Genomic DNA, 25128 nt, shown 5'->3' on the forward strand with positions numbered 1-25128 from the left:
ACATTCTCTTCCTGCATTTTTCTCTGGATTTAAGAATTAGTCATTCTTCCAACAATGAAAAAGGAAGAAAGGAGCTTTTAAAGCATCAAAGAACTGTAAATCCTTCACTCTATCTAGAAAAAACCCCACACCATTCCATGCTCTGTTCAGCTGGGTTGTGACATACACAAAGCCAACACCATCCCTACATTCAGCATTGTCATCTAAGCCATTCCTCACACAGTTTTTCTCAACAAAAAGTAAAACCAAATGAAAAACTGCTGAGGTTAAATGGGCACAGTCCTCCCCAGTACATGAGGATGTTGATACTCTTACATACAAGGAACAACAAAAGGAAGTATCATTTTAGCCAAACTGGTTTTCAACTTGAAGCAGCACAAATAAAACACACACACCATGAAAAACAAGGAAAATTTTCAACAAGATGAGAAGAGCACTGAGATTAAAGGGAGGATACATTCAAAATATGGACAGTTTTAAAAGATGTGTAAACATGTTCCCCATCTTTCCCCTCAATTTATTTATTTCTGATCTAGCTTTGTAGGCATCACACTAGAATCAACTCTTGAGCAAAGAATTTAAAATAGACTTTCCATTACTATCATGTTTCTCCTAATTCAGCCTTCAAGCAGATAGGAACCTCCTCCTTGATTTCCACCAGCACTGTTCTCTTTGACTTTTGTGTCCTTGACAAACTCTCTCAAACTTGGAAACTGCTTCCTACATCTTATCAGAAGAGAAAGCTGGCTGGGAAAGTTACCCTTCCATTCCCCTCTTGTGCTCAGTGTGTTCAAAAGTGTTTTAAATACATTATTTACTCACAGTCACTTCCTGAATTGAGCTATTTACATACTGGGGAACAAACAGCAGTCCACGTTATTTGGGACTGTAGCATACAGAGCAGCTATGGCTAAACAATGTAAGGCAGGTAATTGGCAAAGTTTATTTTTCCTCAGCTGACTGCAGACAAACAAAAGCAACCTACCCAACACATGCAAAATAAACATCAAAATGATGAAATATTACTTAAAAATACCTGAAAATACTTTGGGAACCACTATTTAAGAAACCAGTCTTGTTAAAAGCTGAACAAATGTATGCTTTAAAGGCCTCTACATTTTACATGATAATCTAAGTTCACATTTCCAAGTATGAGAAAGCAGGAGAGTTACAAAAGTGCAAGACTGAAACCAAAAATACAAGAAAAAGCTGTAAACTCCACTTGTCCACATCTATTGTATTTTTTTCAGGGGAAAAACTCTAATTTCTGTTTGATCAGATTCTTTTGCTTAGTTTGTCTTATTAAGTCTATGATTCACACTGGTTTTGCATCTTACACTAAATATCTGTAGAAACACCAGTAAAGTCCATCTTGCTGAAGCTGACAACATGACAGCTTCTTCACCATGGTGAATCTTATATACTGAGCAAAACAGTACATTCTTATCTTATGAATGATAAGAAAAATTGAGTTAAGTTTTGGATCAAGCAAATCACTGGAACTTTTCTCTCCCCCACTGGTATTTTGAGGAGTTGCTTTCTTTCAAACCTTGAAACAAAGTTGACTCCCAAATGCCATGAAATCCTATTGAAGTAGTGGGGGGAAGGCACTGCCACACTGGGATGTTGAAGCTCTACCTTACACACTGTACCAGGATAATCAGGTGAATTCTTAGGATCATCCTGAGAAAAGCCCTGGCACTAGGTTTGTCACCAAGATCACCAGTTCTTCCTTATGGCTTCCTCAACTCAGAAAGCAGTTCTGAGAAAAGCCAAGACTCTCTCTTGCTGAGATAAGCAAGACAAGCAATGAGATGAACTGAGGCACTTCCACCACAGATCTGACTGTGAATTCCAGCTCTTCTTTGTCCCTTGTCACAAACCAAGGTGACACACAGGATTTCAAACACCTCACAGATGCAGGTTTGTGCACTCATGAATAGTAAAGAATGGCAAAGCCCAGACTTTGAAAGAAAGACAAAGAATCCACCACTGTCTAGACACAAATACATGAAACAAGCTGGTCAGGTGCCTTTGCCAGGCCTTCACAATGAGCAAATCAAAAGAGCTGGAGAAGAAAGACACGCTAAGCAGGGTATTTTGTGAGACATTCACAGATTCTGAGATCTCTGCAGTGCTGTGTTTTAAACCTTCAGCAAAGAAGGGCCTAGAATAAAACCAGAATGGATAAAAATATGTATTTTGGAACAGGTCAGTGGAGTATGTCCACACAAGCTTTACTAATGCAATCACAAGTTCAGTGAAGCCAAATGGACATCTCAACTGGTAAACAGAGTAATAAGAAACACTGTCATATCCAGTTAAAGCAGATTTGCAAACAATAGGCAGCCTGACTGATGAGAAACATGAATGCAGCTTACAAATTAAAGAGTTCCTCAAGGTAAGAACAGGCTCAAAATGCTCTCCAAAAGCTAAAAGACCTAAACCAATGAATTATCAATAGTTGGTCACACTTCAAATATGCATTTTTACATGAACAGAGGGAAAAGAAAATGTACTTTCCCAGAAAAGGAAAGATGCAGCACTGCAGACCACATCACAAACCAGTTCCTCATGCCAAAAAGACTTCCAAGAAGGCAGAAATCCCCTACCAAGCAAACAACAACAAACCCAAAGCAAATTTGGTGGCAAGCAGAGGAAACAGCATACAGCTTGGTTTTATTTAAACTATTTTTCTGTATGCCCTGAGCACATAGTTGCCTTTGCATGGCCAACAGATTTCAGAACATCTGAACAGAACTCTTCTTTTAAAATGCAGGAACATCCCATTAGAAAGAAGCCCAAACAAACAGAAGCAGAAGATGCTGCAAACACGAACACAAACTTTGAATTAATTAATTTACCTTTCATTCTAAACTTTTTAAAAATAACTCATACGAAGATGAGCTTTTCCACTACCACAGAGGACAGCCAGGACCTTATGTTTTTTACTGCCTTCTTAATCTTAATAACAAGTTAAAAAGTAGTGGAAGAATTATTACCAAGTATTACAGCCTGGACACAAGCAAACACTTGGGCTCCAAGCCAGTTCCAGAGAAACTCCTTGAGCAATCACTACACTCCTCTGTAGTCAGGAACAGAGAACTACAGAAGAGTTTGGTCCTTATTTTTTGAAAAAATAAAATAAAAAGGCAAATAAATCCCTGGTGTGATAGCGGGATAAAGAAGTCCAATTCCATCTAGCTATTCTTCTAGAATCACAGTTGTGCCTTTACTCAACTCTCCCTGGGGATATCACAAGAAGGATAAAAGAGAATAACCAAATCAGTGTCATTCTTCGCTGGCTGACAGCTCAACTACACAAAAAAAAAGTTCCTCAATGGCTTCAGCAAAGACTGAATAGAAAATACACAGAATGGCACTCAATTCAACTCCTCTCCTCTCTCTGCACTGCCATGAAACATGTGCAACAGGGGGATCTAAACATTACTTGCAGAATTTGAAAAGATCAGTAGGGAGGATCCAGTACAGGACATGAAAAGACAGCTGAAACGGAAACTGCAACACCAGAGATGTTCATTCTTCAAAAAATCTGTCGTTAAATAATTCCATTGTAAACACCTATGCAAAACTTACAAAGGTGCTGATGACATAAAGGTGAGGCACCATCACCCTGAGCACAGGGAAGGAGCAAGGTACTGGACAGAAAGAAATAACGAAATAACGGAAACAGGATGAAATTCAACACAGCAAAACCCAAACTTTAACAGCTCAGCCAGGACTTCTGTTAAAAGAAATGGCTACAGACAGGAATGAGCCGATCACAAAATGACTGCAAGCCAAAAACAAGGGGGGAAAAACTTTCAACAGCAAGACTAAAAAAAAAAAAGTATTCAATTTTGAATATTCTTTCAATTCTTACTATTGTTTTTTTATACATACACAAAAATATTTTAACATTTTCAAGCTCAACTAGAACTTAATACTGTCAGGTTCACTCACTTCCAATAGTCTTACTTTGAAAGCAGAAACACAGAAGTAATTATTCAAAATAAAGCATTTACTTAATTTGAATAGAAAAAGGTACAAAAAATGCTGTATTCTATCCTTGTATTGAAAGACTGATGTAAAGCATCTTTTTAGTCCAAATGATGGAGAACATCTACTGGTATCTCATGCCAATTTTTTTTTTTTTATTATAATGGATGAAAAGCAAGAAGACTCAAGTGAAAAAAGGCCTATGCATAACCCTGGGAAAAACACCAAAAATTACAAATATTTGTTGATAGCATGTCTGATTTAATATAAAAAATAATACAATTATTAAAAAACCCTCTTAGGCATTATTAAATATGACCAAAAATATAGCTACATGTGTCAAAACCAATGTGAAATACATCTTCAAGATTTCAAAACGGTACCAGAATATGACACCAGAACAAGTTCATCCTTTTCAAAGGTACTTACTTTTCCAAAGACATTACCACTTCAATTTAAAAGATGAAATATTCATCTGTGTATTTCAATGGGTATTTAGAGTATCAAGGCAAGTTTTCATAGCAAATACTGGCTTTTTTGTACTAACCTGCTTTTTGAAACTGGCCTGAAAGTAATTGAGAATTTTTTTTACTGTATTTGCGTCATATAATTTCAGGATATAAACTGGAACAATAAATATGACCTCTACCTACCAGAGAATTTGCTAATTGAACTCAACTTTTCTTTTGTCTCTAATTTGTTTTGGTCAGCCTGGCTCTTCCTACATTCTAGGAAATAATTCAAAACTAATTAATGCTATTTTCAGTGCAACTCCATAAAACTTTTTAATAAATCGCAATGGAAGTTTTTAGCACCAGGATCTGCGCAAGGAAACCTTACTATAAATGAGAGCTCAGAGATCCATACATGGGTATTTTTAGCCACACATTGTATTGCACTGTTTTTTTTTATCAACCCTACCAACACAGTTTTGTTAGAGATTTGAGCATTCAAGTGTTTTTTACTCACTTCTGTGCTCCCTGAGACAACAGCTTTGTCCACGTTCAGCGCTAGCTGCTCTTCAGTCGGGCAGGCTCCCACAGACCACTCGGCGCAGCGGTGATGAGCCCAGCAGTGACCTGGTGTGCACAGAGAGGGACAAAGGGCCGGGGTTGGACAGCTCTGGCAGGCACTTCCTCCAAGCATGGACTCCCTTCTGGCAGTCAGTACTTGCCACAAGTAACAGAGAGGTCTTCTCCCCCTGTTTTTTCTCGTTGTGACATTGAAAAGCCATCTTATCATACACTGAATATACTGCAGTTACTATCAGACACTGCAGTTTTCTTTTATATACAACACACCTTTTCTGTGTTTATAATTTTCAAGTGCCTAAACTTGTAATCATAGCACTGGGGTGCACAGCATTCTCTGACTTTGATTCTACATTCAATGCTTGTGTAACACACACACAGTTCCATCTCACCTTATATTTCACTGCAGATAACATTTCCCTAGGTCTGTACTCTCAATTTATTATTCCCAAGGACTGGAGACCTGTATGTTCATGTAGAACATGCTAGTATGGTACTTTGTAAGTCTACACAAAATGTTTAAAAGCTCAAAATACAACATGAACAGATATTCATATAAAAGACTGAGAAAATGGTCAATACAACAAACAGTATAGAGATACATCTACTTAACAAAAAAAATCATAATTTGTACAATTCAACAAGTAACTCTTACAGGAAGTTTTTTATTAATTCAATTCTGTGAAAAATAATGCAAATGATGTATACTTCCAAAGGAATACTCTTACTGCTTTATACAGGAATTAGAAATGATGGTTTACACTAACTGTTGAACTTATGTATCAGCCAATTTAATAATTCAAGCTACAAAAAAAAATCCCAAAAATCTCTATATGGGTTTGGGAAGAGTCATTTACAAATAACAGCAACTTTAAAAATGTAGATTGCTAAATCTACACCCACCCATCTACACCCACTATAGTAAAACTATTTAAACAAAACCACTGGATTTTTTTTTTGTTGTTTTTAACTGGACCTTGAAATAAGTTTCCACACTCATGAAAGAGTGACATTTTTATGATAGTGTAAATGTATTTCCATTTTTTGGAGTAAAATATGTGAATGGACTACTGGCATCACAGCATTTGGATACAGATGCCGTCTGAAGAAGTAATTAATAACTTAATTACTAGAAAAGTTTGATTGAAATTTAAAAAGCAGGTGATAAACCAGGCATTTTTATGGCAGAAAGCTTGCAGATTCTGGAAACGTGCATGTGCGTTATACCTCTACTGCTCTTCTAAATCCTCTATTCCATTGTTTCCAGTAAAATTTGCTGCAGGAGATCAGGTAACATCAGAGGACTAACGTTTTTGAGAATTATATTAATCTGTGCCTCATTTCTTTTCCCTTTTCTCCCCAAAACAGAACCATGGTACTGAAGGTATCACTACCTGAACACCAGCTCAGCAGCAGATTACAAACACTTCCCCCACAAAGCTGAGGATTCTCTTTTCTGGAGGGAAGACTACAAAAACAAAACCTGACACAGGCAAAAGCTACCAAAGCACCATCAGAGACTTGGCAAACACCACAGCACCAAAAACCAACAGCTGCAAAACTTCACTCATGTCACTGTGGCTACTGTACTGCTACTGGACAGGGAGAAAAAGGATGGAGAAGAATGGATCTTACCTGTTGGCTCAAATAAGGCTTGAACATCAATGTCATCTGGTAAGCCAACTAAACTGAGTTCATCCCAGAATTTGACAACCTGATCGTCAGAAGCAGTTTGGGTGCTTACACTTGTACACGGTGCTATACTCGATCGAGATCTGGAGCAGGGAGCAGAAGAACAAACTCAGAAGTGACCACATTCTTTGTTCAATTAGCCAGATACTCACAAATCCAAAACTCAGGGCTTGTGAGTACAATTTTTTCCTAATATGATAAAATATAAATCAACATGAACAAGTCTTCCTTACATTTTATCCCAACACTTTCCCCACTAACATTTTCCACTTAAAGCTGCTATTCAGTAAACAAGCCTGCTTCTCTCTTCCAGTTCTTCAGGACACACATGCTTCTTTAAGTTTGATTCTGTTTGATATTAAAATTTGCCCAACCCTTGGAACTGAAAATGAGGTAATAACATCCAGAGGTGAGGTGCCTATGGAAAATACTACAGCTATGAGGAGAAGGTAGAAAAAAGACCAGGACCTCAAAATCTGTTTGGAAATAAACATGTTTATACAATGCCATCAGATGGCAAAAAAAAATAAAAGGTGGGGTTGAGCTGGAGGAAAGGAGGGGGGGAGATTAAAAAATGCAGTGATATAAAAACAACTATATTGTATTAGTTTATAACCTTATTGATTTGTTCCCCAAATTCTAATCTCATCAGAAAACAATTCACACAACTCAGATTACTGCATTTAAAAAAAAAAATAGAAGCGATAATTCTGCCATTATTTCCTGCAGGCTAAAGAATATCTTGGACATCTAAGGGTGTGCATTTAGGCCTACTGATAAGAGACCTGATCACTGATGCCTCAACAATTGGTAGGAAAGGTGGTGCTGCATTTTCCACTAAGGCTCTTTGAACTTGATTACTCTCTGCTATTAATAACTCAATTGTATGCATTTGTCAGTAGATACAGTAACCAGTGGAATTTTAACCTGTGATAACTCTGCTTTCCTGAAAACCATGCTTTACTTCAGCCATTACATTCATAAATACATTTTAAAACCCCTTAGTTTATGGGGAAGAGAGCAACATCTCTCTTGCATCACCCAAGAAATCTTTTAAGTTTGCCATTATTACATGGTATCTTCATGATCTGCATAATTAAAAAAAAAAAATCTACCCCAAAACCTATAAATGCTGACACTATCAACATAAAAAACCTCCTTAACAAAGCACTATGTTCTGTTTGACAAAACTGGTTCCTGAACACCATTTATGTCCATTGCAATTACAGAATGGTTTGGGCTGGAATGAGATCCATTCCAACCCTCCTACAATGGGCAGGGACACAATCCACTATCCCAGATGTTCCTCCAAGCCCTGTCCAATCTGGCCTTGGACACTGCCAGGGATGCAACAATCACAACTCTGTAGTGGATGCTCCATCATCCACAGCCTGGGCCAGTGCTTCACCCCCTGACAACAGAGCCTCCTTCAACACCAAACTGCTACTCACAACACCAAAGCTTAAAGGGTCTTTAAGAAAAAATATATCTCCACTGATAAGGCATTTTTCTATATAAAAAAGCTTTCTCACAAGATCAATCCGTTCCCAGAACTTCTCAATTTACTCTGCAATCTCGCCCTTTCTATAGACTTTTCTGAAAATATTTCATATACCTATAGAATACAGCCTGAGGCGAGGGTGTTACTTTTATTAGCTTTAAGAAAAGCCACTTTTCTGTATCAGCATTACACAACGTGCACTTTTCCACCACCAACATGATGGCAAAAACATACAACGTGCACCCAAGCAAACTCAGTCAGTGTGGAACACTCTGAGCAGCTTCTGCAGCAGCAGCAGCACAGCCACAGGCAGGTCTGACTGGGGAGTTTGGTACAGCCGGCAGCCACCTCCCTCATTGTTCCCTCCCTGGCCAGCCCAGAGCCAATCCCCCAATGCCTGGTTTGTGCCACACACTGCCCATGGCTCTGCATCATCAGCCCACCCTCAACCCTGCATCCCTGCCCCACATCACCACTGCCCTGGATCACAGCCCCGCCCTCAACCCTGCATCCCTGCCCCACATCACCACTGCCCTGGATCACAGCCCCGCCCTCAACCCTGCATCCCTGCCCCACATCACCACTGCCCTGGATCACAGCCCCGCCCTCAACCCCGCATCCCTGCCCCACATCACCACTGCCCTGGATCACAGCCCCGCATCCCTGCCCCATATCACCACTGCCCTGGATCACAGCCCCGCATCCCTGCCCCACATCACCACTGCCCTGGATCAGAGCCCACCCTCAACCCCGCATCCCTGCCCCACATCACCACTGCCCTGGATCACAGCCCCACCCTCAACCCCACATCCCTGCCCCACATCACCACTGTCCTGGATCATAGCCCTGCCCTCAACCCCACATCCCTGCCCCAGATCACAGCCCCACCCTCAATCCCACATCCCTGCCCCACATCACCACTGCCCTGGATCACAGCCCCACCCTCAACCCCGCATCCCTGCCCCACACATCACCACTGCCCCACACCACCTGCGGTCCCAAATCACCATCCCACCCTCGACTCCTCATTGCTGCCCTGCCTGCAGCTCCACATCAGCGTCATGCATCACCATCACTGCCTTGTCCTCTGCCCCACACCGTCCTCAACCCCACATCACCCATACCACCCTTGATCCTGTCCTGTCCTCAACCCTGCACCATGCCACACACCACCAGCATCGCCCTCCACCCCCACCACCCACAGCCCCTCACCACCCTCAACTCCTGGATCACAGGGCCTGTGGCCCCTCACCACCCTCAACTCCTCACTACCTGTGGCCCCTCACCGCCCTCAACCCCTCACCACCCACAGCCCCTCACTGCCCATGGCCCCTCACTGCCCTCAACTCCCCACTGCCTGTGGCCCCTCACCACCGTCAACCCCTCACCACCCTCAACCCCTCACCACCCTCAACCCCTCACCACCCTCAACCCCTCACTGCCCACAGCCCCTCACTGCCCACAGCCCCTCACCACCCTCAACTCCCCACTGCCTGTGGCCCCTCACCACCCTCAGCCCCTCACCGCCCTCAGCCCCTCACCGCCCTCAGCCCCTCACTGCCCACAGCCCCTCACCACCCACAGTCCCCCACCACCCTCAACCCCACTCGGCCCATCCCGTAGCCATGCCCTGTAGCCCTACATTGCCACTGCAACCCTTCATGTTTCTCCAGGGTTGCAGCCCCTCTGTCACGCAGAGAGCGCTGAGTGATCCCACATTCACCACCAACCCTGAATGAACCCAAGTCAACACAAGGCCCCAGTGACAGGACCCCCACACCCACAAAGATGTGGCTCTGATCAGTCCCATCCCAGTGCCCTCGGCAGCGATTACACACCATGTACTGAGCAACCTCCACTGCAGGGCCAGGTACGCCCCTGCCATCTCTCACAATCACTGAGAGGCCGGGGGACCATGACCAAACGCCCCTGTCTGGGAGAGCTGCCAGCAAACCCCACTCCTGCAGGGCAGGAACCACTGCTGTGTGCCCGGACAGCACTGGCACCAGGGTGAGAGTCAGTGCTGGATGGCAAGAGGAAAGGCTCTAATGGGCAGAGGCTGCCCTTTATTCCAGGCTACACAAGACATCAAGTGTCAAAAGTCCATCCTCTTCCACCCTTCATGTGTACTTTTCCTTCAGCATCACAAGCAGATTTGTGCTTTACAGTAGCTATGTCTCTTATCTGTGTTCTTCCAGAGTGAAGATTCTCACTTGGGGAAGAAACAAACCCTTTTTTAAAAACCAGAAGAGACAGCCACTGCTTTACCCCTCATGTGTTGGTTGCTCTGGGGTTCCATTTTTAGTTAGGTTTTTGTATATACTAATTTTCCTTACAAACATTTTTAGTATTAAAACCTCGTATTTACACAAATACAAGTTAGCTGCCTATTGTAGTACAGAATCAGTAAAGATCCTTCCCGAATTTCATGCAAAATAAAAAATCTATGTATTTATTTTAGGACAGACTTACTTCTTCTGGCCTCTCTGTTTTTAATTTTAATACAATTTAATATTTTAATACAAACAATTTTTAATATTTTAATAACCCCGTATTTACACAAATACAAATTACTTGCCTACTGCAGTACAGAACCAGTAAAGATTATTCCTGAATTTCATGCAAAATTTAAAAAAAAAAAAAATCTACATATTTCTTTTAGGACAGACTTACTTCTTCTGGCCTCTCTGTTTGCGCAGCACTGAGTTTTGCCTTGGAGTTCTCTCACAGGCTCCATCGGTGCTGTCACTGGCTTCACTCTTATTTAAAGGCTGGTTTTTCCATGGGATAACATACCCAGGAGTGGGACCAAATTGTTTTAAATCTCCTTGTCCTAATGAGCTCCGTTCTCCACAGTAACAAAAGGCGCAGAGTTGTTCGCTGTAAAAAGGAAGATCATTACTGCTTTATTGGGGAGAAAACCAGCAGAGGATACCCCATCAAAGAGCAAATTTCATGCTAATTTAACCCTTTATAACAAGACAATAAAAGCTCCAATGTGCTGTCAGGTATCAGAATTCAGCATTCAGAAACACTTTCTCTAGCTAATTAACAGTTACATTAAAAGAACTTTTTTCTGTTCACAAAACTGCCTGATTAAGGAAGCAAACAAAAAAATGTCCATGTTATATTCAAATGATTAAAATTTCCAAAATTCTGTGTGTCTAGACACATACTTGCTAAAAGGCATCACAATGTTACAGAACACATAGAACATTACAACACACACACCTTTCTGGAAGCACACACAGCTCATGTGTAACCCAATGTGTAAATACTATAGACTAAAAGGTTTACTAACATGGAGAAAAATGGAATAACGAGAAAACCACAGCAATGGCTACAGACACACGTGCCAGAGCACACCACATGCACAAATGCAACCATCCTCATTTACTTCAGTATTTAAAAACAAAATGATGTCTAAAAGTTTTACTGGAGGAATTTTATATTTACAGAACCGTGACCGCTGCAATACCCTGTACCATTTGCAATTATGTTTTAACATGCACAACACAGCGACAGGATTGAAATGACAGCTCTGACAGCACTCCTTGTGTCACATCATATGGAAGCTACTGAAAAATATTTCTATAATAAACATACCCACAAACTTAAAATGTGAACTTCTGCAACTAATGCAGTTTGCATTAAAGGAAGGCCATTTAACACTTTTTTTTTTTAATGCTTAAATGAGCAATTCTGTTTGCTTCGTATTTATGCCCCAAAGACCCCAAAAAGATGCCTCAGGGAATCAGGCACTTGGATAGAGGCTTGGTTATGCCTGGATTCCATTTAAATAGATTTCAGTGCATTTCCAAGGTGGCACATTTGGATTTGGGACAGTCTGTGCTGTGTGAGTGAGAGGAGAGAAGTGAAGTGGGAGGAAGAGAAAACCTTAAGGCTAAACTGCTGTAAAATATTTACTAAATTCTGGGGGGGAAAATAAAGCCTCCTGTGCTTTTCAGCCTGGAGAGACAAGAACAGCAACAGAAAGAAGTGGAAGTGGAAAAGGAAAGTTCCAGATCAGAACAGAAAACCCCAAGAATCCAGCACAGCCTCTGATATTTGGTTTATCATACTCTGGGATGCCTCCTTTTGCTCTCACCATAGAGCAACAATAGGAAAAAAGAAACAGAAGAAAGAAAACTGACCTGGCCTACTACTACTGCTAATACCAGACAGTCAGATGCTAAGGAAGGCAGAAGTGTTTCATGAGCCCAAAATGAAGCCCAGAATGAAGCAAAAAACTTTTATATATATAGACAGATAGGACTGCACTCTCATTAAGGCAGATGGACCACTGGAAACATGCAGGTTGGTGGGCAGATAAATTAAGTCCCATTCATGGTACTGAAATTACACCTTCCTATGGTACTGTTAGGAAACATTTGTCCTCATCTCATGGCCTTGGCTGCACATCCCTCACTGATGTGCCTCAACACACAACCAGCATGAGCCAGCACAACCCCCGGAGCTGATGGCAAATGTCTGACACGTTCTGGAAATCTTTAGAAAAAGATATCTGAAGACAAAAAAATTCAAAGAAAAGATGGATAAAGGTAGTGTGAGAGCAGTGAAAAGTTACACTGAACAGTACATATGTCTATTTTATAGCTAGCTTTTAGTGTGATAGAGCAACAAATACACTATTATTTGTCTGTCAGTGACTGTAACCACTGGACTGCCAGGGAAACCTGATATGGCCTCACAGGCAGAGTTCCTAAGCTGGGAAAGCAAAGCTATTTATGCTGGTTGAGACTAGAGAGACTTGGGAGGAGATTTAAGAGATTTAAACAGGCAATGCCATGGTATATAAATTACACCAGTTACAAACACAAGATTATCCACAGTGGAATAAATAATTATTCATACATTCTGTTAGGACAGACTATCACTGCTCATTAAAAGACTTGAAGATAATTACAAACAAATAAACAAAGTCCTTTAAAGTGGAGTCATAGCAAATATGCAATGATGTTAAGATCTATAAAAGAGAAATACGAAACAGTAATTAAGAAAAAAATAAAGTAACTTTTCAAGTGGTATTATTTGAAAAGGCATACAGGAGTAAAGCTGGTATTTCTGGAGCCTGTAAAGCAGCTCCAGTATCACAACTTCCAGCATTCTGCAGGCAGGGTGGAGTGAAACAACAGGAGCAGTGAGTTTCACAGCTACTCTGCAGCGTGGTGTGGACAGCTGTGAAGCTGTCAAGAATCATATGGTTTGTGCTACTGCTCCTGCTTCAGCAGAGCTGGGAACGCAGCTGAACAGAGTGCTCACCACGGGGAGGGGGCTGGGGAGCCTTCACTGAAGGTTGTGAGCACTCAGTGCAGAAGTTAAAGACAGGAGCAGCAGAACGTGCCCAGAGCACTGGCAGGACATTGTGGGGCTGAGACAGACGAGAGAGATTATACAAAGGGGGAAAAAAAGGTTTCACACTTTCCAGGGGGGTAAGCAGAGGGGCTTCAACTGCTCCCAGAGCCAGGCAGCCACAGTGGCAGTGAACTCCCTGCCTCTGCTGGGATGCTGGAGAGACCCTCTGCAGGAGAGCCATGCTCCTGTGCCCCCTGACATGGCACAGCTGCTGGCTTGTCATGCTGTGCAAAGTGGCCAGTCCATCACGTTAGCCTTTTAGCTTTAAGTGCTCAGTAAATATTTTAAGTTATGTCTGTATGGGCAGAAGGTAGAGATTTTTTCTTATCATCTGAGGACTGCAGAAAGTACTTACAAATCTACTTTCCATATGTCAATATGCAATTAGAGGATCTAAATCTGTGATGCAAGAAGAGCTCTCATATTGAAGATAACGAAATAGAGATACTGGCAAATCTTAAGATCAAACCCTAGATCTGTTATCATAATTAACATATTTTAAGAACAGGATAATTCAAAATGGGATAAAAAGCAAGAGACAATGTGTCACAAATCTTTTTATAAACTACTAAAAAAAAAAAAAGCAGCTCAACAGTATTCCATTTAAGATATATCTGAGGTGCTCCAACTCAAAATGAAAGTTCATCGTTATCTGTAACTTCAACTTAAATTACGTATTTTGCCATGAGAAATGCTACTTTCTTGTAAGAGTTTAAAGATCCAGAGGTGGTTTATTACCAGGAGGTGCTCCTATCCCTCACCTCATCCCAGGGGATTTTGTAGATTTGAATGCACATTAATTTCAATACACAACACTGAGGAAAAACTGTGTTCAGAATGAACCAGACATGCTGGGTTTTGGGGATGCAGTAAGAGGCAGAAAACCTAGTAATGTCTGAAGCTAAAGTCTGTTCCCATTGAGCCATGGGAGGAGATCCAGACTTGCCTCCTTGGATTGAAGGATGCCCTTTCTAACAAGAAACATGTTGATCCCATCACTCTTTCACAGCCACTCTCTTCTACAGGTCCTTATTTCATCCCATCAGTGTCTCTTCCTTACACAGAATTTACTCAACCCTCTGACAAGAATCTGAAGTGCTATAATCCTCCCCTGTCCACATCCTGACAAAGGATAACAAAATGCCCTGCAGCCACTTAATCCTGAAGGAAGGGAGACCAGTCACTATTTCCTTTACTTGACTGATGACAGGCATCAGGACTCATCCTCAAACTCAGACTTTCCCATTGAAACGACTTCATTTCAACACATGCAGTATTGGGCAACTAATTGCACAATATTAAATCACAACCAGAGGAGGAGAAACATCTGGTTTGCTTGCAAATATTCAGTCAGAGAAATGAGGTAAAACTGAGAGTCCTCCAAAATTATTTTTTAGCAGAATTAAGCCTTAGCATCAGGATTACCAATACCTGTAGGAGTAAGCAGAGCCCCCTCCTGGATCCTTCTGAGCTGGGAAATGGCACTGGGTAATCCTGTGCCAGCCAAGGCTCCTTGATAACAAGCAGATGTGCAGACTGGCTCATGCAAACATGTTTTGTTTATGCTGTGGCCCATATCTCGCAGATGTGCACTTGTGCCCATGTGAGCACTATGCAGCTTCTGCAAATCTTCAGATGTGTCCAGGGGAGGTTGTGTGACCCTCAACAGTATCTCACACTCTCACTCTCCTGCCTGTTTTTCATACATGGGTAGAAAGCACCAGAAGCTGCAGTGATCTGGGGCACTGCCATGCCCCCGCAGCCCCACAGCTGGGGGAGTAAATCCTCCTTCCCCATTCTCACAGAGCAACTTCCTTCCAAGCAAGACAGCAAAGAGCCTATGCTGGGCATGTCTGTCAGTGAGATGCCTGAAGTTACCCAATCCTTTCAGTACTCAATGGAGAGGGTGGCAGGCTAAAGGAAATCCTGCAGCTGCCTGCTCTGCAGAGAGGAGTTAAAGGTGCCCTTCTTTCAGCAGAGCCTGCACAGGGGAATCCCAGCATCACACAGAGATAAAGGGGAGACTGTCAACAGCAGGAGAAATTCAAACTCTTGGATTCAGCTCCAGGGATGCTCACCTTGTAACTTTTCTGAAATCCCTCCCAGCCTACTGTGGGAATGGTATTACCAAAGGAGTTTTGCTGTGCATTTACCTATTCCAATTAATCACATTAAAACCAGGTTTAAACAGGAAAAAACAATGGATTATATTTGAGAAAATGCAAGGCATGGCAATTCCAGTAAGATCCACTATAACCACTTCCTCAACATTAAACACTAAGTTGCAGATGATCACTACTGCCAATTACCACGATAACAATTGCACTAAAGTCAAAAAGAAATCCAACTTGGAAAGCATCAAGATTTCTTTCATTCATGGTTTGGGTTGAAAAAGAAAATGGAGAGGATTATCATGTGACTTTTGCTACGAATTTGTTTTTAAGGGCCTGGAAATGCCTTCAGGATGTCTTTTTCACACACTACTTGTTACAGAAATTTATAGTGTTTTTAGCATCTATTTTTCACTATTAAAACTAAGCTCATCACAGTGAAATGGAGTACTTGGGAGCAAAACAGAACTTCAGAGCATCATTTGTACTAATTACCAAAGCAGACTGATGAGCACTGGCCTTGAGAATTCTTCTTCCACCTAACCCTGTTAGTAGTTTTAACATATGCTAAAAGGCTAAATGAAACACTACAGGGGACCTACTATTTATTTAGCTCTGCCAAGTTGTGCTAATACACTAAATACCTTTGCTCTCATTTTATGCTGTGTTATTTAAAGAGTAGAGTGTTCTCCCTAGTGAAGATCCACCACTGTATCATTTATGTAAATTTAAATCAATACCTCCAAGCTGCACTTTAAGTCAAGAAAAAAAACCCATTTCTGACTTAAAATGATACTGGGGGTCTGCATCAGTGTGAGTTCAAATATATGTGAGATATTCACAGAGGTAAAGTTTATTTAGATTCAGATTCAGATGAAGCTTTTCAGCAGTATCTAAATATTCTGTAAATATCTGGACTTCAATAATAACAAAGCTTGAAAGGAAACTACTGAAGAAACCTCATTAGGTGAGGCATAACAGCTTTACATTGATACAGCATTAACAACCCAATAAATCACCCTTCTGAACTAAGATACTGAGGACAGACAAGGATGGAAAGGGCAAATGGAGACACCACAAAGAGAAAGAAGCAAAAAATCTCTGCTAAAAGCCGTATTTAAGCGTTTGATGCACAATCTCCTTCCAATAGGTACCTGAATCACAGAACAACTTGAAATTGTGAAGTTGTTTGACACTATTATACTATTATAGTGATTTGGGGTTGAAGTAAGTACTTAACTTATGCAGCATAATTCTTTGAAAAAAAAAGGAGGCGGGAGAGAGTTCATACGAACTTCAAGTGAAGAATTTTAAAAGTTTATACAAAGCAATTAAACTGCATTAGACAATAACTGCTTTCCAATTTCTTCAAACCAGCACAGTTGGAGTTCTACAGCCATATAATCAACTTAATGATACTCTTCTCATTTGAAAGAAAGAAAACATTCCCCTCCAAACACAACCAAAACAACACATCTTGCTGACATTTTGAAATGTAGAAAATACATTCTTATTCACCATGAATTGTGTCAGCTTTAATTTAAACAAGTATTTAAAGTTCAGTTAGGGTTTAACATACCCTAGATGCAAGAGGAGTTACCAGAATGCCAGTGCTGAAAAAAAGGGAATTTAGAGGTCTAATCCAAGGCCCTCTAGATAATTCCTTAAGGTCCACGTGAACTGACTTGCTCTCTCAAATAACAATCCCTGATAGAATGCAACTGATTGTACCTGAAAAGTAACAATTCATGCAATTCTGAGAGTTATCTTCACCTCTGAGGGATAGAAGTCAAGGAATAAGAAGTCCTGTAGCTTCAACCTTCAGGATGCATCTCTGCCCAGAAAGTATCGTCTGTGTAAACCAAATTCTCCCTCTTGGTAATTAAAACGTAATACACAGAATGGTTTGAGCTGGAGGGACCTTAAACATCATCCAGTTCCAACCCTCCTACCAGGGCAGGGACACCTTCCACTGCAACAGGCTGCTCCAAGGCTGGCCTTGAGCACTTCCAGCCACACCCAACTCACACAGAGGTGCCAACCTCTCTTGGAGGGAACTTCATACAAATACTGAGTAGGTTCTTACTATCTGAAAATTACTGAGATTTACCATTTAGCAAGCTGGCTTTAAACAGCAGTTTTTCAAGAAAGCTTCATCTAAGCCAGATAAGCAGAGGTGCAGGGATATTGAAGAGGAGGCAAACACGATACCCTCCCTGCCCCCAGCACATTCAGTTCAGGGCCTCCCTGTGTCAACTGTGATTCCTCTACACTCATTCTCATTTTCCCTTTCCTGAACTTGCCCAGTCTACTCTTGACCACACCTAAAGTCTCAGCAAACCACATCCTTTGGCAAGGGTATCACTCTAGACAACTCTCTGCTGTACAAAGAATCCCCTCCTTTTATTTTGCATCTAACCCTTAAAAGTTTCACTTGATGACCCTCAGCTTCTTGCATTAAAATAAACAGTCAGGATACAGCCACCTTTCCTACTCCATCTATGACTCTGAAGCTTCTTATCTTCCTTCTCCAACATCTTTCAGAGACTGAAGGGTCCTGAATTGTTTAACTGGAATCTACTTGAGATCTTTGATCAACCCTTCTGTTGTTCTGTGCCATGTTTTGAGTTTCACTGTATTCATTTCTGAAGTTAGACAGACTTTCTGTAACCCTATGAAAACTAGTCCAAACTCATTTCTCTAAATGTTTCTATCCTCACCAAGCAGAGCACACGTGCTTCAGAACAGCTTTAGCACATTGAAGCCACGAGCACAAAGATTCTCTCCTCACTAAGCACACTCCAATCTCTCAGTCCCAGAGTGAAAGCAGACTCCACATGAACCATCCATTCCCTGTGAATGAACATCCTTCTGGCAAAGGTCACAGACACTCACAGGGATCATCTCTGCAGCTACAGCTCTGGGGTGCTCAGAGTCCAGATTTTACCAGAGTAATTGCTTATACATTCCATCAGCTTCTGTATGGAAGCAAGGAAGGAGTTCAGGGCACAACGCAGAGTTTGTTGTGTGAGAGAAATGGAAGGTGCTGGAGAAATGAGACTACTGACTATGGGAAACAACAGAAATCACACAGACATCTGAAGGAAGCAAGAAGAAAACAGTCACAACTGACAAGGAAATGAATGAGAAAATGGACAAAAAGGTGAGAAGAAATACCATGTAACAAACACCTGTCTAGAAGTCACTGGAAATGGATGGAGGGAAACTGCACATCAGGCAAAGAGACAAAGAAGAGTAAACCTCAACTAGGTGAACCTTGAAACAATGATTAAAACTGATGAGCAATTTAGAATTAGCAAAGAGAATGGGAATATGACTATCCAACAGCATAAAAAACACAAGAAGCTGGCAAAGAAAGCTGGAGGCAAAAAAAAAAAAAAAAAAAAAAACCCAAAAAAAAAACCCCCACAAATGGAAGAGGTGATATTTGGAAGAAATGAGAGAAAATGCTGTATTCATTCAACACTGACACAGAAGATCCCAGACTATTACCAGTCTGTGAATATCCTGTACCTGTGCAATCCCTGACAAAGCAGACATCCCATGCTGCAGTGAGTACTGCCCCCAGCCCTTCAGCATGGCCTGACAGACTGCCAGCCAATGGGGTGCTTCTGTCTGTCTGTCTGTCTGCCATCTCCCAGAGGACAGAAAACTTGTCCAGGCATCAGACCTGACCTGCCAGTGCTCAGCTTGCTGCTCACCAGTGCAGAACATGCAAGCAGCAGGGCAGGCCCAGGTGGAGACTTGCTGTCTTAGGATGGGGATGAGACAGAAAAGCTGCCTAAGAGCATCCAAGAGGCTGAGAGTGGGACTCCAGAAACCTGGAGCACCTGTGAGCACCTGCTCATGCTGGGCAGGAGACATTTCATGGTTTCTGTGGTTGGACCTTCCTCCAGAACAGACTAAATCATGGAGCAAAGGTCTGTGCAACTTAAAGGCCCAGCCATGAATGTCACTGATGATGGTGTCAAATCCCACGAGGCACAAGTCCTACATGAGAGCATTAAACACATTATGGCCACAATGGCAATTGTTCAGCCTAAGCAAAAGGCAGGATTTTGGCTGCCTGTGAAACCCTTCTTTGGCCCCATTTGTGTGACACGCCTTCTGTGCTCTGAGAAAGACACAGACCATCTGGAGAAAACTCAAACCAGCAAGAAGGATCTGAGCTCAAGAAAACATCATCTACAAAGAAAGTAGGAACAAATTTGGGATTTCTGTTACGAGGTAAAGCATGCTGGGGAATTAAATGAGAGACTTTTGCACAAAGCTGTCCTCCATTATCCTTGGCAGATGGTACGAGTAGCAATGGAATAAACCCAGGACGAGGAGAATGTGTGTTAGATGTGAGCAAAGGGGTTCCAACAGTAAAAACAAAGAAGAGACTGGAAGGGACTGTTTAGGGAAGATTTGGTGCTTTTATTACTGGAAGATTTAAGAGCAGTTTATGTAAGCTTGTGTTAGGAATGACAGCTGTAGATAACTGCCTTGGAAAAGGAGGTGAATTAGATGAGTTCCAAAGGTCCCTTCCTGCCCTATAAATCCAAGGAAAAGTTGCTTTAACAATGATTCGTCACAGAATTCTTCTTGAGACCATTTCCCTAATAATGCATGAACAAACAGGATGGAAAACCAGTAAATATTTAACTTTTTTTCTCATTTTTCAGTGTGTGGTCTTAGTCTTTAGTTGTGCCCTGCTAGCCAAATCAGTAATTCCACTCTGGGTTAGACTGGTCATTAATAAAATGCTGAAGTAGTACTTCAGTTTGAAAGAGAAAGGAATGCTATGTCCTCTTTCCAGATGTAAATCACTGGCTTCAGAGGAAGATCCCATAATGGCTTATATGGATCTAAAGCTGGAAATGTAAAGGCAAAACTCTGCAATGGCTTCAAATGCCCTGCGTCATGCCAAAGGTCCATTCTCTGCAGAAACTATCCTTGGAGAAAAACATTCTCATAAAACTACAAACTGTATCACAGTACATGCTCATAAAAAGAAATAATCAGTTTCAAAATTAATCTTAATACTGGTATCTCCCCAAAACATGTGCTTGACTTTACAACTTCAACAAATTTTTAAACATATTTTAATATTAAATATTAAATAGTAATCTAACTTCCTCCTGCCTGGAGATCTAGCTTTTCCTTCCATCACTGCAGTATTATTCTATCCAGAATAATCCTATTCTATCTGTCTACTCTCTGCCACTCTACAATTTCTTCTTCCACTGAGTGTTGCTCTGTTACAAATTTTGTAATGTGCTTAAGATTATTAAAAAAAAAAAAAAGGAACAAAAATAAGGAAGCCCACTGCTACTTATTTACTATTTTCTTTGTTCACACAATCTACAGATGCTCACCAACCACTTCTTTTTGATGGAATAAAGCACCCAAGTCCTCCATCTCCACACTCCAGATTTCATCTAAGCAGCAGCAACAAAGTAACAGGGAATGGCGCAATTGGTCTGGAATGAAAATTACGTGCTTTGTCCAATTACAAGTGAAGCAAGAAAGCAGGAAGGTGTTTTGCCAGTTCTTTGGGGGTTTTTTTGTAGTTTTAGCAACAATCTCACAAGAGCAGATATTTAAGCAGGCCAAAGCACCAAAATCAAAAAGAGCTGTGTGAAAACCTCAGCTTCTACTTTTTAAGAATGTTCTGTCTTCATGATTATGGCAAAAGGACTGAAAACATGCAATTAATGCAATTCACATTCTCTGAGAGCAGACAGAAACTAAAATCAAAAGGTGTTTTGTTCTTCTATGAAATTGTGTTTCTAGGCCATTCTCCTTAGCTTTTAATGCCAGGGGTTGCCAATGTGGGAACCAGAGGAGGAAGGTGGAAGTGGGCTCTGCTCTGAGTCGCAGCCGGCTCCTGGCTCCCTGCCTTCCCCAAGGGCTGCACTTCCCCTGCTCTCTGCAGGCAGCACAAACCAAGGCAGCAGATTACTTTGGAAGAAGCTGGATTCCACTCAGCCATAAGTCCTGGCCTGACAGAAGCTTCTCACAAGGCTTATAAAAAGAAAAAAGGGAACAACCAAAGGAAAAGGCTCCAAAACTCATGATGCTCGTGATATATAGGAGCTGGCAGTGTTACCCCTGCCCCTGCCAGGCTTGGGAGTTTATCTCTGCTTGATGTTATTGCCCCTCCCCACATGTGGTCAATAATTCACTCACTCCTTTCAAGCACACGCCTCAGCCCTTTCAGCCTCCCCACCCCAGTATGGCTCAGACTCTCTCTATTTCAATGGGGTTTTTAACACATTCCTTTCTGAGCATTAATCCTGAATCTGTTATTGAATTCCCTGCCCAATTCCACTTGCTGTCAGTAGTTCTCTTGGTTTCCCATATCCCACCTCAGGAAAGTTCCAAAATTTACCAGCTCTCTCGCCTTCCTCTTGAATGTTTTTATTTAGCTGCAGTCTCGGGAAGGATCCAGAGAGAAACACCACTCAAGCCAAGTTCTGGCTAATCTCTCAGCTACTGAAATCCCCATCCTAGCTTTGACATGTCCTCCTATGTTAAAATCACTGGTTTTTAGTAGTAAATTATTTAATTTTTTTTCATGGAAAAGACTTTATTTTACGCCCTGTGTCCTGTGTTTCTCTAATTCCTTTATCTTCACTACCAAAGACAGAAACACAGAATTTTCTTATACTGAACTCTGAAAAAGCAATGCAAAAGTAGCTCCACCTACACCTTTATCTACTTCTTGTGGAAGCTTGGATTCTTTTCTGTCTTCTAGGCAATTTCTGCTCTGTCTGTTATGATATACTCTCATAATGCTCCTCTGTCTCACATACCTAAAGCTATTTTTAAAGACACCAACTCTTCCATTTTATTATAAAGTGGAAGCTACTTAAGTTATAAACCAGAAAAGCTTACCAAGAAAGAGATGAAGCTGATGAGTACGAATTATTTGGAAATCAGCTTTAAAACTACTTCCCCAAGTAACAGCTTTAAGGCACTGTGGAGTCACTTTTTATCCTGTATCTTGATACATCTCCTCCAGTCATTACATAGGCATTAGCAGAGCCTGTTATTTCACACACTGCATTTTCTCCAAAGAAAACAGAGTCAAGCACCCAGAATTCAGTCCTCCAGCCCCTGCATGACACAATCTCAGTGGCAGCACTACACAGACCATGACACAAATGATTGATCAAACATCACAGATCAGAAGAAACTTTTATCAAGAATCACTTCCACAGAAACTCTGACAACTGGGCTTTTTCCACTGTTCTGAGGACTTCAATGACTTCTGCAACTAACCCTCATTCTGCATCCAAGTTTGAAATCAAAATTACCTGGGGTCAGAGAAACCCTCTGATTCCCAATTAACAGTTTCATATCTCCTCAATACATTTCTTTCCAAAATGTCAGAGACAGAGTCTGATCACTATTATTTTAATTAAAAAATAATAGTACTCAGCCTTTTAATACTTTGATCAGCCAAAGCAATGAGCACATAATTGCCATTCCATCCTGACTGATCAAAGTCAACACTTTCAGTTGGAAGGAAGAATAAGTTGAGGGCAAATAAGGGCTGGCTCAGAACCAGGCCAAAGTTTTTCCAGGAGACTGTTGTCCAGCTTTTAAGAAACAAGTCTATGGCTATGGAAAGTGGTGTAATCAAATATTCATGATAACAGCAAAAAAAGTAACCTTGAGAAGAACAGAGAGTGGATGAAACAGCACTAAATTTTTTGCAAGTTATCCAAAACAGGGTCAAATAATGAAGCAAAACAGCCGCTCAGTTCAAGTTGCTCTACGTATTTAGTGCAACTTAATCTCAGCCTTGGAAAATTCCATCAAGAACAGAAATTTTTATGTATTTCACTCAGGTATATGCACAAAAACTATTTAACTGAATTTTCTGTAAGAGGGAAAGTAGCTCTTGAAATCTAAGAAGTTTGTGAGCATGTAAAACATGAAAATTATATCTGCATCAAGTAGATTAAGTAATTTTTTGTGCATGGAAAATATGCTCTGTGTTGGATTAGGAGGAAGAGAAATGATGACGACAATTCTCTCCAAGTCTGTCAAAATATAATTACACCTGTAACTGTCTGGTAGCTGGTAAGAGCACCTTCTGCAGCAGGAGAGACCTGCAACTGGGTTAGAAGCTTTTATCAGAGCTTCACCAGAGAAGCTCTGCTAGAATTGTGTGACACCATTTCAACAGTGATCACAGACAGCGTGCTCTGGTTTCCCTCGTGTAACATAATTAATACTTTCACTGCTTTTAGGCTAATTTGTATTAACAAAAATATTTAAAAATACAAATGTTATTTTCTCTGTTATAAATTCCAAAACAAGGAAGAACACAGGAGACATGGCAAGAGATTTGGTTTACTTTGTTCCTGAAAATACACTCATACAAGCTGCAACATCAAAAAATAACTTTCTATAAATTTGCTAATACACCATTTCCTACACAGCAGGAAAGCTTCAGTAATCACATTTTATCTCCTATCACTTATGCCTCCTTTCATTTCCCCAGCTGTAACTCCAGGCTTTCCCAGAGCCCTGTGAGGACAGCACTCACGGAACGCGCTTCTCACCTTGATCTCCCCGTGCGCCAATTAAAGCACAGCCCCAAACTTCAAAGCAGTTACAGAGAGTCCCAGCCCTGTGCCCTGAGCACTCTGCACCCCAAAGCCCCAGCCCTGCCCCTGACTCAGCAGCCACCTCCCCCTGGCTCTCTCACTCACCTGGTTTTGGCTTCCACACCCACGGAGGTGGTGGAGCTGGCGGACTCCTCGGACACAGAGTGCTGAAGGACTGGTGTTAGCTGCTTGGTGCTCTCCACTTCTGTCTGGGCATCCTCTTCTGCAGACTGCTCCTTGACTTCTGGGTTAAAAAAAAAAAACACAAAGAGGAAAATATTTACTATTTCATCTGCATCTGGAAGCTTTCCGTTGCACAGAAAACATCAGTTTTATTTACAGACAGGTTAACCCATGTAAATATCTTCTGCCACACAACAAAATGAGAAGAATAGGAAATTAGCACATCTAGCTAAAACATGAAACTGGATGCTTACAACATTATTTCCGTAACACAAAGTACCACTGTGAACTAAAGCTGTTCAATAGCAACAAGAAATGGGGCAAGGAGAGAGCTGTTCAGTGACAAATTTCATACAAGGCTGGAGTTTTAGGCATTTCCATTCTCCCCACATCTCTCATGCACCTGCTGTGTCAGCCTTGAACAAACATCACAGTGAGCACACTACTCTAGGGTATATTAAACCTCTTTTCCTCCCCTGTTACCTTTAACTTTGTTCAATTCCCTGCAAATTCATTCCTGGTTGCACTAACTATGCTGGCACAGGGTTGAGGAGGTGAAGGAATGAAAGACCTGGTTTATGCCAGCTTAAACTTCATTCTGAACTGAA

General features: G+C 41.3%; 1 protein-coding gene across 1 annotated transcript in view; it reads right to left on the reverse strand.

Annotated features, from left to right (window-relative positions):
* KMT2C (lysine methyltransferase 2C) overlaps positions 1-25128 on the reverse strand; it is a 189633-nt gene that overhangs the window by 105087 nt on the left and 59418 nt on the right. The window contains exons 4-7 of the mRNA XM_066550958.1: positions 24443-24581; positions 10897-11103; positions 6666-6805; positions 4969-5078 (exon numbers count right to left, since the gene is read on the reverse strand). Of these exons, the coding sequence (XP_066407055.1) occupies positions 4969-5078; positions 6666-6805; positions 10897-11103; positions 24443-24581 (596 nt within the window). The remainder of the gene's footprint in view (positions 1-4968; positions 5079-6665; positions 6806-10896; positions 11104-24442; positions 24582-25128) is intronic.

This window comes from Molothrus aeneus, chromosome 1 (assembly GCF_037042795.1).
Source record: "Molothrus aeneus isolate 106 chromosome 1, BPBGC_Maene_1.0, whole genome shotgun sequence".
Classification (NCBI taxonomy): domain Eukaryota; kingdom Metazoa; phylum Chordata; class Aves; order Passeriformes; family Icteridae; genus Molothrus; species Molothrus aeneus.